The sequence below is a fragment of the Aquarana catesbeiana genome, linkage group LG03, assembly GCF_042186555.1.
Source record: "Aquarana catesbeiana isolate 2022-GZ linkage group LG03, ASM4218655v1, whole genome shotgun sequence".
NCBI lineage: Eukaryota > Metazoa > Chordata > Amphibia > Anura > Ranidae > Aquarana > Aquarana catesbeiana.
In genome coordinates this window covers 269693117-269708646 of record NC_133326.1, presented here as the reverse complement: position 1 = coordinate 269708646, position 15530 = coordinate 269693117, and the positions used below count along the sequence as shown (strand labels likewise).

Genomic DNA, 15530 nt, shown 5'->3' with positions numbered 1-15530 from the left:
GTTCAAGCCATTATTAGCATAGGCATGGGCGCTTGGCTGTCCAGAGCAGACATTTCAGATGCGTACAAATTACTGCCATTCGGGCCATCCCTCTGGTGGTGGCTTAGTGTTAAACGGAAAGGCTCATATTACATATCACCAAGTTGACTTTCGGCTCTTAAAATGGCTGTGGCTGTTTGATACCTTCGCCCAGTCTCTTACTTGGATCCTGTCACACCAAGCACAATGCCAGAAAGTCATGCACTACCTCAATGACTTCCAGCTGGTCAAATGGCCTGGCAAGCCCCCGTTAGACTTGGACAGATTAAAAAGGGGTTTGGCAAAATCTCAACGTGCCCATAGCAGAGCATTAAGTCGAAGCACCGGAACAGTCCATCACTTTCCTAGGTATCACTCTTGACACTCGCTCCATGCAGGCCAGCCTACCTCCCGAAAATTGGCCCAAATCAGGTCGGTTATTCACGACTTTACCCTTTCTCAAGGGTGTTAAAAGAGACAGTCAGTATCCCTGCTAGGGATGCTTAATTTGCCATGAGGATTATCCCTCAGGGGCAGTCCTTCATTTCATGACTCTTGATTTTCCTCTCTCAGGTAATAAGACCCCCAATAAAGTTCTCCGGCTGGACCCAGCAGCTATAGCAGATTTGACAATGTGGGTAGAATTTCTCGCAAACGGGTACAGCATATCCATGTTTATTCTATCAGCATTAGCTTTATCAGCTTAGGTAGTCATAAGTCCTGTACACACGATAGAATTTTCCGATGGAAAATGTGTGATAGGACCTTGTTGTCGGAAATCCCGACCGTGTGTAGGCTCCATCACATATTTTCCATAGGAATTTCTGACACACAAAGTTTGAGAGCTTGCTATAAATTCTTCCGACAACAAAATCCGTTGTTGGAAATTCAGATCGTGTGTACACAAATCCGATGCACAAAGTGCCATGCATGCTCAGAATAAATTAAGAGAGGAAAGCTATTGGCTACTGCCCCGTTTATAGTCCCGACGTACGTGTTTTACGCCACCGCGTTCAGAGCGATCGGATTTTCCGACAACTTTGTGTGACCATGTGTATGCAAGACAAGTTTGAGCCAACATCCGTCGGAAAAAATCCATGGATTTTGTTGTCGGAATGTCCGTTCATTGTCCGACCGTGTGTACAGGGCATAAGCCTCCACAGGCTTCACTGCAATTTTTGGCCATCACTGGTTCGCAGGACCATGGCCACCAGAAATCCTCCTAATCCCCGGTTTTGTCAGTCATCTTCACATTTCAAACTACACCCCTTTGTGGTAGCTTCTCAGGTCGGGGGCCATACCTGGACAGGACAAACAGTAATCTTTGCCACAGACAACCAGGCCACGGCCGAAATTATAAATAAAGGCAGGCCCAAGTCGTTTGCCATCATGTCCTTCCTACGCAGGCTTGTGCAGTTGTCCCTGCAGCATCAATCTAATGTTCACTCCATTTATATTTCAGACAAGTGCAATGTCGTAGCGCACGCACTGTCCCGCATTAACTTACTTCATTCTTTCAGCAAAAACCCGGAGCCGACCCAACCATTTTTCCTATCCCACCTTGGTGCAGCTGACGATGGGTTAAAGATACACCTTCACAATGCGACCCATCTCATTAATCAGTCGTTATCCTGCAGCACACTGATGGTCTATCACACTGCTGGGAACGTGTCTCATAACACCATTAGGCTATAATTAGCCGGCATCCAGCATTTCTTGTCCTTACAGGACCCCGTAAAGACATCCTTATTCGCAGTCCATACAGTCAAATCCATCCTACGCGGCATCCAGAGGCATCAGCCCAAAGCCAACTGCAAATGCTTACTCATCACAAGTACCATCTTTAGGGACATGTCAACCATCCTTTCACGTTCCCCATTTGGGCTTCTACCCAGTCTGGTCGTCCCATCTACCTGGCCTCTACGGCTTTGCGGCCAAGCGAGTTTACCCTTAGCCGCCCCGGCGACCAGATACTGTGCAAACGCCACCTGGCACGCTTTTAAGGTCATGTCATTCTACACCTTGTAGTGTCCAGAACCCAACAATCTGACCCCGGGGGCGATATTAAACTCTTTCCGACCAACAAGTCTGGTGCCCAGTAGCAATACTCGACCAGTTACTGTCTCACCTACCTAGCCAGTCGAACTCCAGCCTGTTGCTACCTTTTCCGACCAGCCCCCTGAGTGGCAGTCAGTTCATCAGGCACATCAGGATCCTCCTAATTAACCTAGGCCTTGGCCCTGGCCAGTATTCCGGTCACTCCTTTTGGATCGGAGCAGCCTCAGTTGCATCTTAGCACAGGGTACCAGACCATGTCATTAAGAATCGTGCATGTGAAAATCCGCCTGCTTCGCTTAATACATTCCGAACCCTCAGGTAGGAATGTCACAAGCATTCACCTAGCTTGCTCAATAAATGTCACAGGACCAATAAAGAGGTACTACCCTATCCGAGTATTTTTGCCCCCTTTTTTGCCATACCGACCAGCAGACCAGCGCACACCTCAGGTCTATGTTATGTTGTAAGTCTCGTCACATGTTTATGTGGTTCACATCTGTCTCGGACGAAGGGCTTCGACCATAAATAAATATATATATATAGACATACAACAAATTATATCTAAAAGTCAATAGGGTTCTAATACAGGAGATGAATACAATGCTCCCTTTAAGATAGCAGACTTTACAGCATCCTGGTCATCACCTCGGAGCAGATTTTCTGACTCATATCCCCTGATTCATTTACAGTAGCAAATAAACCTCATGGGATTACAGTGGAAAGTAGCAGCTTAGGAGAAAGTCAAAAGACTCTAATGTCCCATTCTGACTTTATTTTAGGCCAGCTACTAATCACAAAATAAAAAAAATATTCCACCCACATCTCTAAATACATTTCCACAAACAGAGCCAAACTCTTGGACAGATAACAGTCCCACCCTTACATGTGAATCTCTATATTGCAGTTTTGTTGTGCTAAATGAGCAAGGTGGATATTAATAGCTGTGTTATTCAGTTTTCTATTTCAAAATATTCACAGATGTGATACTCCAAAGAAAATTTAGGAAGCCACATTATTTATTAGATAAAACAACATAAATAAAACAGTAAGCCCCCGGTCACACCGGTGACTCTGTCGGAGTTGCACCGATTTTGAAAGTAGTTCCTGCAAGTTCAGGTGCGACTTGCATAGACATCTGTGCATGAAGTCGCACAGATGTCTTCCAAGTCGCACCTGATGTAGCACTGAAATGCTACCTTGAAATCTTGCTACTTCAAGTGAAGTAGCGCGATTTCAATGTTGTGATCGGTGTGACCGGGGTGTAAATGTGACATTCACTAAATTTTCACAAGTGGTTAATCATTCCTGTAATTTAAAACACATGCGCCAGAATATCTGGCAAATGTCACATTCTTTATATATATGCCTCTAAAAATATGCCCCACATTCATAATAGGATCATTTTTCTAATTGTGGATTTCAGTTTCAAGTAATTAACATTTATTTTAAATAGATTCCTTGAGTTTACGTGTCACATGCAACAGGTTCCATAGAGTAAAATTCAAACATATCCTAAAATATTCCTGCACACACAATCTTTTAAATAAAAAACTGGGATATATCAATACAGTAGAGAAGAAAATAACCAATGTGACTGTTTTTACTACAGTGGACCTCCATATCACATCTATACAGTGTAATGCAGAACTGTACAGGTATTGGCAGTATCCAGGGTGCAACATGAATAGTTCTTATTCACAGTTATACTACAAAGTGGCTGGACAATTCATGGGTGCCAGGTCACTGTGGCAACTGAAAAAATCTTTGGTGACTTAAATCTAGTCTTTGTTCCTCACCTCCAAGCATGCTCTCATAACAGGCGCAGAGCAGTTCAGTTATTGTAGTTCTTGGCGTGGGCTCTGGACGGGCAGCACAGTGAGGCATCCTCATGCTGCAAACTATATTTCCCAGGATCCCCCATAGTGCATCCTAGGCTCAGAGGAAGCCCAATACTCCAAGAATCTGAGAACTTTTCCTAGGTGCCAATTTGCCAGCTGCACTGAATATTATTGCATTAGAGCCTTGTTTTATTGTCACTGTCCCACCTGCTGTGTATCTATTTTACTATGTTGACTGAGACTACCTTTTTTTAATCTTCAGTTGTTCCTTGCTGCCCTGTACATTGCCAACAACCCCAGCCCACATCTGATCCTGCAGACTTTGATAGCTTCCCCAAAAGATGCAGACCGTTCCTATACAGAATCATATCATGGATGCACAAATGTACCTGACCCATGTCTGAAGTGGCTGCTTAAACTGTTAGATTGTGAGAAGGGGCAGCAGGTTCTTGAGGTATGCACTTTGAAGCATTCTACTGGATGTTTTTTATTTGTGTGTCATAAGGTGAGAACTTGAAAAAGCAACACACTCTTCAGTATTCGCAGGAAGCTGGAGAGGTGACTCAACAGGACTACTGGGCTTTGTGTGCAGATGCCACTGGGGTATCTTCCAGCCCCTAAGGGAAAGTTAAAGTGTATTGAAAGACACTGGGACAGGGTGGGGGGGTGGGGGGGGTGGGGGTGGCTGGGGCTACCAGGTAGGTTATATGGGGCCTCAAGGTTTCTAATGGCGGCCCTACCAACAATAGCTATATCAACTTTTTGGGAAAAACCCCATGCCCAAAGACTCCCTCTCCATTCTCAAGTCAATATTTGCCAGCTTCAGGACCCTACCATGCTTGTATTGTGAGAGACAGGGACAGCTACCACAATGCAGACAAGACATGGGAAAATGTGATATTATCTGTTTATTGTTATTTATGGTTTAAAGTTGTTCTACTGGTAAAGTAATAGTCTGTTATGTATTTTAATGTTGTCTCAATTGTTAAAATAAAGCATGTTCAAAATTAACAGAACAAATAGTTTTTTTAACGCTAGCTTAATTATTTGGTTGATTTACCAAACGTAAATGGCTTGCTTGTTCACTGGAAGAAAATGAGCTGAAGCTCTGCTGACTTCTATCATACAATCATGCACAAGCAAAAATGTTTTTTTGTCCCTTGCATGTCATTTATTTTTTATTGCAAAGTGAAATTTCACCACATTCTCCAAGCTCCGGGGGAATTTCTCTTGCAAAGTAAAACTTCTCTTGCAAATTGAACAGCTTATTTGCCTTTAGTACATCAACCCCAATGTGTCTTTCAGCTGTACAGCCATATGCAGGTTCGTTAGTGCTGACTTCCAGGTTTGCAAAGCTGGCTCCTAGTTCTGGGTGAGATTTGTTCAGGCCTGGTCAAATCAGTCTACTTCTTTCTGCTATATCGTATGATTAATAGTATATCAAAAACAGATGTCATCTCTTTTGAGGATGTTAGATAGATCTCTAAGGCTGCCAATACAGTGATAATCTGATCACTCTAGATCTAATCACAATAGGATCACTCTAGACATTGATGAACATAAAAGGATTTCTCATTATTCAATACATATTCCATACATTCAAACACTACAGCACTTTCATGCGATGTGACGTTTTTAAACACAGAGATAGCGAAGAATTATCACTAGATAAAACTGGAGGATCTACATTCTATTTTTGTAAGACATACCTGATCTGTTAATCCCCAATAGAATGCTAGTATATTTTTTTGGTTCTATCTGTTTATTAGAGTTGTGCAGGTTGACAGCATGACTGAACTGGTTTCTGATATTCTCTATTACTGGTAAACACTTTCTAGTACATTTCACTATATGTCTTTCCTTTAGTTGCACTTTAATGTGCTCAAAACAAGAACAGGTGTCAGTGTAGCAATATTTTTGGCCACTTCAATTCCACATGAAAATGCATGTTTTTAAACATATAACACCTTGCATAGCGCTGAACAGGTGAACCTGTCTCTTTCATGGCCCTACAATATAATTCCACCCATTTTTAGACTACTCATCTTCACTGTTTTTAGGACTACAACTCTTGAAATCTATGCTATTGAATCAAAACTTAAAACATACAACAGTACAATGAGTATGTGCAAAGTGCAGTAACCCATAGCCACTCATCCTATTTATCCTTGGAATGATCTGACTGATCTGACAATAAACTAGAACCTGATTAGTGACTGTGGACTTTTGAAATTTGCACACAGTTATTATCTGTACACTTTCTTAAAACAAAGTTGACAATTCTAAAACCATAATAGTGATAGTACAGAACCGTGGTTCTGAACGTTCTTGATATAGGGGGCCAGAAGTGCATTCCCTGACCTCTCTAAAAGTGCTGCACATAATATTATGTAAATGTATGCTATAGAAAGCTGTCAGAAAACTGTCAGCGCACATACAACAGGTCAAAGACTGTAAGTGTGGTACAAAAAATGGCCAGAGACTATAGGTGTGCTACAAAAGATGGTCAGAGACTATAGGTGTTCTACAAAAGATGGTCAGAGACTATAGGTGTGCTACAAAAGATGGTCGGAGACTATAGGTGTGCTACAAAAGATGGTCAGAGACTATAGGTGTGCTACAAAAGATGTCGGAGACTATAGGTGTGCTACAAAACATGGTCGGAGACTATAGGTATGCTACAGAAGATGGTCAGAGACTATAGGTGTGCTACAAAGGATGGTCGGAGACTATAGGTGTGCTAAAAAATATGGTCAGAGACTATAGGTGTGCTACAAAAGATGATCAGAGACTATAGGTGTGCTACAAAAGATGGTCAAAGACTATAGGTGTGCTACAAAAGATGATCAGAGACTATAGGTGTTCTACAAAAGATGTCGGAGACTATAGGTGTTCTACAAAAGATGGTCAGAGACTATAGGTGTGCTACAAAAGATGTCGGAGACTATAGGTGTGCTACAAAAGATGGCCAGAGACTATAGGTGTGCTACAAAAGATGGTCAGGGACTATAGGTGTTCTACAAAAGATGGTCAGAGACTATAGGTGTGCTACAAAAGTTGGTCGGAGACTATAGGTGTGCTACAAAATATGGTCAGAGACTATAGGTGTGCTACAAAAGATGGCCAGAGACTATAGGTGTGCTACAAAAGATATCGGAGACTATAGGTGTGCTACAAAAGATGGTCGGAGACTATAGGTATGCTACAGAAGATGGTCAGAGACTATAGATGTGCTACAAAAGATGGTCAGAAACTACAGAAATGCAGCAGGAGATGGCAAAAGACTGCAAAAAAAATGTTATAGGAGTTGTTGGAGACACACAGTACATGCTTCAGGAGGCTGTCATAGACTGGAGACTTACTACATGATAGAGGTCACTGGTATTACTGCCTCTTCAAAAATCATTTAGCATTTGCATTTCACATGGCCCCTATAAAAATTACTTGAGCCACATTTGATATTTCTCTCAGCAAAATCCATTATACTGTAAAGGTCATGATCATAGAAAGAAAAATAGTAGAGATGGACAGTACAGAAAACTAACACAGCATTAAAACAATAAAGTAAACCATTTTATAACTGGATTACAGGCTAAAGAATACTTTTCCTTACTGCCCTGAGCAAGGACCTAGCTAAGGAAAACAGTCTTCAGGGACCTCAAGGGCCACACAATAACTGCCAAAGTGATGCAATCTGGAAATCAAGTGTATAGAACCTGCAGAGAAAATCTCAGCCATGCACTTTTTTGTCATACCTGTTTGTAACGTAAAATTCTTTGTCTCTCCATCTTGTTGGGCTTCTATATTTATGTCATAAACTGTTCCTGCCTCAAGTCCAAACTGTGTGCATTCATAAGTATCATTGTTTTTTTGGATGGGATTGCATGTTGTTTGCCAAAAGTTGCTTGAGCTGCAAGTCAAACTAAAATTGCAAGTGATTCCAGGACTAATCCACTTTACATATAGATATTGTGAGGAAGCTTTGCTCTCAGTAATGTTGATGGTGCATTTCACTGGCTCCACATCCTAAAAAGAAGGAAATAAATTGTTATGGTTCAATAAAACTAATCAAGCAAAAGTTTAATTTGCCAAAAATCACTAAATAACTTTTATGAGCTATTTAAGGCCTCCAGAACAAAATGATATAGGTATTGCTACAAATAATAATATTCCTCTAGACTAAAACTTCAGTAGTTGTGAGAGATTGTTGGTGATCAACATTATCATGTAACTAAGATAATGCTACACAGTCAATAACAAGTCTAAAAAAATAACAATTTATTCTAAATAAATCTAACTTAAGAGTAGTATTAGTTAGATCAGATAAAAATTCAGAAGATCATGTGTCAACAGTGAAGGAAGGGATTAATTCAATGTACGTTTAGAAACAAGTGCAGTGACATCACACCTATAAGGTAGACTAGCACTAAAAATAGAGGAAAATACAGTATCAGCATCCTTCACCTGGAGAATATAGGGAAGAAGGACCAGCTGATATTTTCTGGGTTCTCACCTTTATAAAGCTCAGCACAATCCACAATGACAATCCAAACACATATCTCAGCATTGCGAGAAAACTGATTTAAAATAATCCTTCAGGGATAATAAATTTCATTGCAAAATTCCAATATAAATAATGGTCCAGGTATCCAAAGGTAGGTACAGAACAATGTTTCAAGCAATTCCATACAAGAGAAAGTTTAGAGGTATTCCCAAGTCAATGTGCAGCTGTGCTCCAAAGTTTGAAATATTCCAGTGCAGCAAGAAATTTAACAAAGAATTCCTTGCAATTTTTTTCTGAATGGTGGTGCGGTAAGACATAAGGGCACTAGGAAGATTTTATTAGCAGTAGGATTTAAGAAAAGCATGTAGAAGGCAACATCTTGCAGTTTCCACATTGCCATTCTGACCCACTCTAAACCTGTTCAGCGCTTTCCATCGACTTCCGTAATCAAGGGTCAATTTCCTTCGTTTAATCTAGTGTAACAATAATAAGTTGAACCCATGCAATATCCAGCCCAGGCAGAGCAACCTCCAGCACCTCCCCTCCTTGTGAGGCTGCAGAATGATCCAGGCTGTCGTCTTGGCGATACCTGTAAGATACCAACCCCGCCAATTTCCTGTGGCTGCTGACCCTTCATTAACCTCCCCTACCGGTGCCTGCCTGAATCTGAAGAAAAGTCACTTCTCTTGTTGCTCTCTGCTGTGCCAGTCCTTTGAACAGTGCTGTCCCATGCCAGCACTTTCACTTTTCTGCTCTGATCATTTTAGCTTGAATTCTTGTTTCTTTCTCCCTTTAACTTTCCTCTCCCCCACCCCTGCCTTCCTTCCTCCTATCTCCTCATTTCTCTCTCAGCCTAGTTATCTGAGGCTATTTTTGGACCTTTTTGTTTTCTTTTAATAAAACGTTTGTCCATTATAAATTCAGTGAGCTGCCTCACCCAAAAGGTCTCTTTCACCAGGTCACTTTGACTCTTGGATATTAAAAGTTAGGTTAATCGAGAGATTATTTTACACTTTAACATTTTATGTTCATAAGACCACACTGGGAATTTTACAAACTTCAGAATTGCATAGATATATCTAACCTTTCCTCTGTGCCATACGTTTTCTAATCAAAGTGTTAGCAACTTTCAACAGCAAGCAGTCTAGAATCGTTTTAACACTGACTCTAACAATTTCACACTGTAGTAATAGAATTCTGCTTAAATACTGTCATTATTTTATTTTGTGTCCATAAACTGAAGTTTGTTAAAAACGACAAAAATGAACAGTTCATATTGTTATGTGTGTAAAACATATAAAAGTGCTCCACTTCAGCCATCACCAAATGCTTGGAAACACTAATAGTGCCAATCTTTCACCAATGGTAAAAATACACACTCACCAGAGGGATATGATGCCCATTACTATGGTATTTTTGAAAACAAAAGTCGTGTGACTTTAAAAATGCCAAATGAGCACAAAGTCAGAATAAAAATCTATATAAACTTTATTACACATAAAACATAAAGAAATTTTGCGATCAATACAAAAATATGTAAATCTGATGGATACATGTACTTGCAACTGGTCTATGCGTCACGCGGGATTCCCTGCTTCTTCGGGACCATACTCAATATCATAAATCATCAAAACAACAGAGGAGAGGAATACTGGATCTGTCTCAGATGTTTTGCCTTCCGGCTCATAGGAAATAGTCTGGACCTATTAAGGCAGAGGTAAACATAAATATCTAAAAGGGGAAATAAATATCCGTGTACAGCAATATACTCCGAACGATTTGAATCCCAATATCTATTTAAGGCAGAGGGGATAAATCCAAACCAGGCATCTCTGTGATGATCACATATGCAGTTATTGTGGTAGGTACATATCCACTTGTCCTCTGGCAAAGTTTGCTGTTTGATGTCTATTACTATCCCTCTGGGTGTGTATTTTTACCTTTGGTGAAGGATTGGCACTACAGGTGTTTCCAAACACCAGGGGAAAGGCTGAGGTGGAGCACTTTTTTATGTTTTCCATGCATAACAATATATACTGTTTATTTTTGTTGTTTTGACAAACTTCAGTTTATGGTCACATTTTCATGAACACTTTATTATTTCAGCATTGCATTTTTGTTATAATTGGTGTAGTATACATCTGCACTTATTGCATGCGGCTGTTTAAATTTCACTGAAAGAGCGCTGACTTTATTTTACTATTTTTTTGTTATTTTGTGTAACAAAACAATAGATTGTGGACTGTTTAATAATTTGTAATAATTAATAAGCTGAACATGTATAATCAGTGACTACATTAATATACAAATTCCAATACATTGGTTAAATTATAAGGCAAAAAAGAGTGTATAATGATTAAAATTATCTTAACGTATGCATAAAATTCCATTCCACCCCCTAGAGATTTATACATAGTTAACAGCCTTACATGAAGTCAAAATAACCTTCTTGATTCCTGGTCTACTCATGATGCATTTTCAATCTAAAGATAAATGAATAGCTTGGTGCATGTGCCCTGTTGATCCATGAATCCCCAAATCCAGGCTTGGTGATATACACCAAACTGATGCCAGAAGGATGCCACAAACTGGACAGACACCCTGTGCATCTGTGGATAGGCTGGGTACAGAGAAGACTATTTTGTGCGAATCTTAAATCGGTAATATAATATTCACAATTTTTTGAGAAAAAAGTATGGGATTGAGGAATTTGTATATATTTTTTGTTATCTTTTAAGTTTGATGCTGTAGACAGGTATTAGTACATGCATGGGGTTGATTTACTAAAGACAAATAGAGTTTGCACATTGCAAAGTGCAGTTGCTCCAGAGCTTAGTGAATGAGCAGAAGCTCTGCTCACTTCCATCATCCAATCATGTGCAAGCAAAAATTCTGATTTTTTTCAATTTTCCTTGCACGTGATTGGGTATTCTTTGTGGAGTGAAGCTTTACCTCATTTATTAAGCTCTGTGGCAACTGCACTTGCAGAGTGCAACTGCACTTTGCAAAATGCACTCTATTTGCCTTTAGTTAACCACTTGCCGACCAGCCGTCGCAGTTTAAACTGCGGCAGAATGGCAAGGCTGGGCGAAAAACAAGGTTATGTAACCCCCGGAGCCGATGCGGTCGCAATCACCTGCAGGCTCCCACGATCGCTGGTTACACATGGAGAACTGGGATCTGTGTGTATGAACAGCGATCTGTCATCGCCCCTACACAGTCCCCTCCCCCTTCAGTTAGAACAAAGAAAGGGAACACAATTAACCCCTTGATCGCCCCCTAGTGTTAACCCCTTCCCTGCCAGTGACATTTTTACAGTAATCAGTGCATTTTTATAGCACTGATCTCTGTATAAATGCCAATGGTCCCAAAAATGTGTCAAAAGTGTCCCATGTGTCCGCTATAATGTCGCAGTCCCGATAAAAATCGCAGATCACCACCATTACTAGTAAAAAAAAAAAAATTAATAATAAAAATGCCATAAAACGATCCCCTACTTTGTAGATGCTATAACTTTTGCGCAAACCAACCAATATACGCTTATTGTGATTTTTTTGTACCAAAAATATGTAGAATACATGTCGGCATAAACTGAGGAAAAAAAAAAATTGGGGGGAAATTTTTGGGGGATATTTATGATAGCAAAAAGTAAAAAATATAAATTGTCTCCCTTTTTTTGTTTATAGCGCAAAAAATAAAAACCACAGGGTGATCAAATACTACCAAAAGAAGGCTCCATTTGTGGGGAAAAAAGGACGCCAATTTTGTTTTGGTGCAATATTGCACGACCGCACAATCGTCAGTTAAAGCGACGCAGTGCCGAATCGCAAAAAGTGCTCTGGTCAGGAAGGGGTTAAAATCTTCCAGGGCTGAAACGGTTAATCAACCCCATACAGCCTTCATTTACCACTGCAGTAATACATCACAGCATACAGGGATGAGTACCGATGCAGAATGTCATGTTGAAAAGTACTGTTGACCTGACTCTTGCTGTGTAATAGTCAATGTTTTATACAGGCAAGACACTATACTACATGCTATTTAATGCCAGGAGTCTACAATCTAATGGCCCTACCATATATGCACTTGACCAGTATCGCATTAAAAGAAGAAACCAGAGAACCCAGAGGAAGGCCAAGCAATCACAAAAAGAACATAAAGTCTTGCACAGTTATTCAATGTAACCATAAATTGCCAAGTCTCTTTGTTAATACAAAGTACATGTTACTTTTAAATGCAATTACTAAAAGGCCCAAGTGGCATCAAGTGCTACTGCTTACTCTAAGATACAACATACCTGACCTATATATAGACTCTGGGACTCCACTTAACATGCCAGCTAAAGAAAACCGACTAGTATATATTGAAATTCATCCTATATTTATCTGATTCTTTTGGGTCTTGAGGATGGAAAGCTATTTTATAGCTTCTCTTATCTGATCTCTACACGCAGATTATCTTACCAGGAAAAATAAGTCAATGATAGTTTACATAACAATGATATACAGCTAATCTAACATGCAGAAATTAAGGCACATTCTATGGTAAGAATCACCTTAAAGCCACTTAATATTTAAATCAAACACACACAAATAAAATAAGTATTTTTTTAAGTTTTTAAAAATCTAAAACATGCAATAGTTATTGAATAATATGCAATGGTAAATGCATTCATTATTGATTATATAATTATTATATAATTAAAAAGTGTTCATTTGTGTTAATGACTGACTAGTGGGTCCTTGGGCAGCATGTGACTAATTGTGTACATCGCAGCAACAAAACACTTTAAGTTTAAGAAAGCAATGTAGAAAAATAAATAAAATGATGTCTTCTATTTAACTGATAAATGTACAGAAATATGTCTTCTTACATCTTAGATTCAGTATGATAGCTTACATTTCAGCACTGCTGCTTTGCAGCTTTGGTGCCTTGGGTTTGATTCCCAATGGACATCAATGCGGTAGGACTTTGTATGTTATCCATGTGTTTAAGGGGTTTCCTCTAGGGCTCTGGTTTCCTCCTACAGTCTTAAAACATACTGGCAGCATATCCGGCTGCTGACCAATTTGGCATTTGTGTGCACGACTGTTACTGAGTGATTAGATTGTAAACTGCACAGTCTTAGTGATGCACTCTGTCATGTGTACTCTATAAAGCAAAAATGTGTATAATGCACAAAACACAAATGATTAGGCAGGGAATGTTTAAATATAAACTCCGCAAATCAGAAAAATGTTTAAACCAACAAAAATCAAGTATGCTAGTCTTATAGTTTACTGGTGTTAAACAGGTGGAAGTTGAAAGCAAAGATAATGCCCCTGCATGGCTTTGTTCTTACAAGTGAACATTTCAGGATGCACTAGTTACTTCAAGATGGCATCCTTATACATTTCTCTAGAAATAACAGGCTTTACCGCAAAGGAAATAGAAGTCCTTAAGTGTAGAAACCAGCCTTCAACTGTAATTTAGCAGAAAGGGGAGAATACATATTAGAAAAATTATATTTCAAGTTGATAAGTAACTGTTAGTTGTCCTTTAAATGTAAAATATTCCTACACGTGAAATTATTTTTGGTTCAGGTGCCTTTTAAATATTCTTATTTTTTTAGCTGTATGATAGTTGAGTCTCACTATTTGTACTTTCACATATGCAAAATCAGATCAGTATTAATAAGCTTCTTCCAAAAAATTATTTCTTTAATGCCAAATCAGTTTAAAACAAAGCAAAAGTAGCTTCTCACAAAAATTAGAAGTCTTTAAGGAAAAGTAGTGTACAGTATCAGTAGTGCCTCTAAATGTGATATTTTTTTGTAGAACATGGGTATATGGAGCAGGCAAGGGTTTTTAGGTCAAACATCTGCAAAATACATTACAGTATTTTGCTTTAGTCAATTAATACTGAAAATTGATAAATCAACATATACATAAGTATATATGTTACTTTTTATACTGGCTGTATGTGTCAGGCATGAATGTGTCTCAGTCCCTGTATGTATGCTCAAATACAATTGAAAGCGTGTAGTCCTTTTTATTCCAACAAGCCTAGCAGGAAAGGGAACCCTAATGACTTTGTTTTTCGGCATTGCTACATTTTATTTTGTCTAGCAGGGGTTTTTTTACGAAAGGCAAATCCACTTTGTAATACAAATCTGAGGGGTAGATCTGAAATGAGGGGAAGCTCTGCTGATTTTATTATCCAATCATGTGCAAGCTAAAATGTTGTTTGTTATTTTCCTTGCATGTCCCCCTCAGATCTACAGCGACTGCACTTCCAAGTGCACTTGTAGTGCAAAGTGGATTTGCCTTTACTAAATAACCCCCAATGTTATTTGTTTTGCGTCCTCCCACTACCTCCAGGTACAGGGGGTGGCCATGGGCACTTGTTGCGCCCGCTCTTATGCCAACTTGTACCTGGGGGGGTGGAGGCACTACATGTTTTCCAGCGATGATCTCTCAATGTCCCTTTGTCACATCCTATCATGGCACAGGTACATTGATGAATTCTTTATCGTTTGGAATGGTGACGAAGCTCTTTTGTCAGAGTTTATTGCCAAATTGAACCATAACAACTGGAACCTACAATTTACAATGGCATTTGATCAGATACAGGTCCCTTTCTTGGATATATTCATAAGGAAACACAATTAGGGATATATCTCAAGCACTCTTTATCAAAGCTCACAGCAGGCAATACAATATTGCATGCCACAAGCGTGCACCCTGTCCCACTAATGCGCTCAATCCCATATGGTAAGTATTTACGACTTAAGCATAATTGCAAAGAAAGTGTTTCCACCGCTCAGGCTGACACTGACCCAGGTGTAAGTAGAAGTTTCAGAGCAGAAGAGCTCCAGGTGCTGGCTGAATGCTAGGCAAAGCAGGCTTGAATGGAGGAGAAGATTTGGATGCCGCACACTGGATGTAGTCAAAAAACTTCACTTTATTGAAAAAATGGGATCATCAAAACAACAAGACTGTCATGCAGAAAGTACAGGTAAGCTGACGCGTTTCACACTCAGGACTGAGTACTTATGAGTGAGCACTCAGTCCTGAGTGCGAAACGCGTCAGCTTACCTGTACTTTCTGCATGACAGTCTTGTTGTTTTGATG

General features: G+C 39.6%; 1 protein-coding gene across 2 annotated transcripts in view; it reads right to left on the bottom strand.

Moving 5' to 3' along the window:
* Positions 1-15530, bottom strand: part of PTPRB (protein tyrosine phosphatase receptor type B) — a 202146-nt gene that overhangs the window by 115769 nt on the left and 70847 nt on the right. Inside the window, exons 1-2 of one of the 2 annotated variants that reach the window (XM_073620046.1) lie at positions 8428-9213; positions 7670-7940 (exon numbers count right to left, since the gene is read on the bottom strand). In XM_073620046.1, the coding sequence (XP_073476147.1) occupies positions 7670-7940; positions 8428-8481 (325 nt within the window). In that variant the 5' untranslated portion in view covers positions 8482-9213. Of the gene's footprint in view, positions 1-7669; positions 7941-8427; positions 9214-15530 lie in introns of those variants that run through there. The other variant, XM_073620045.1, reaches the window with a different exon arrangement.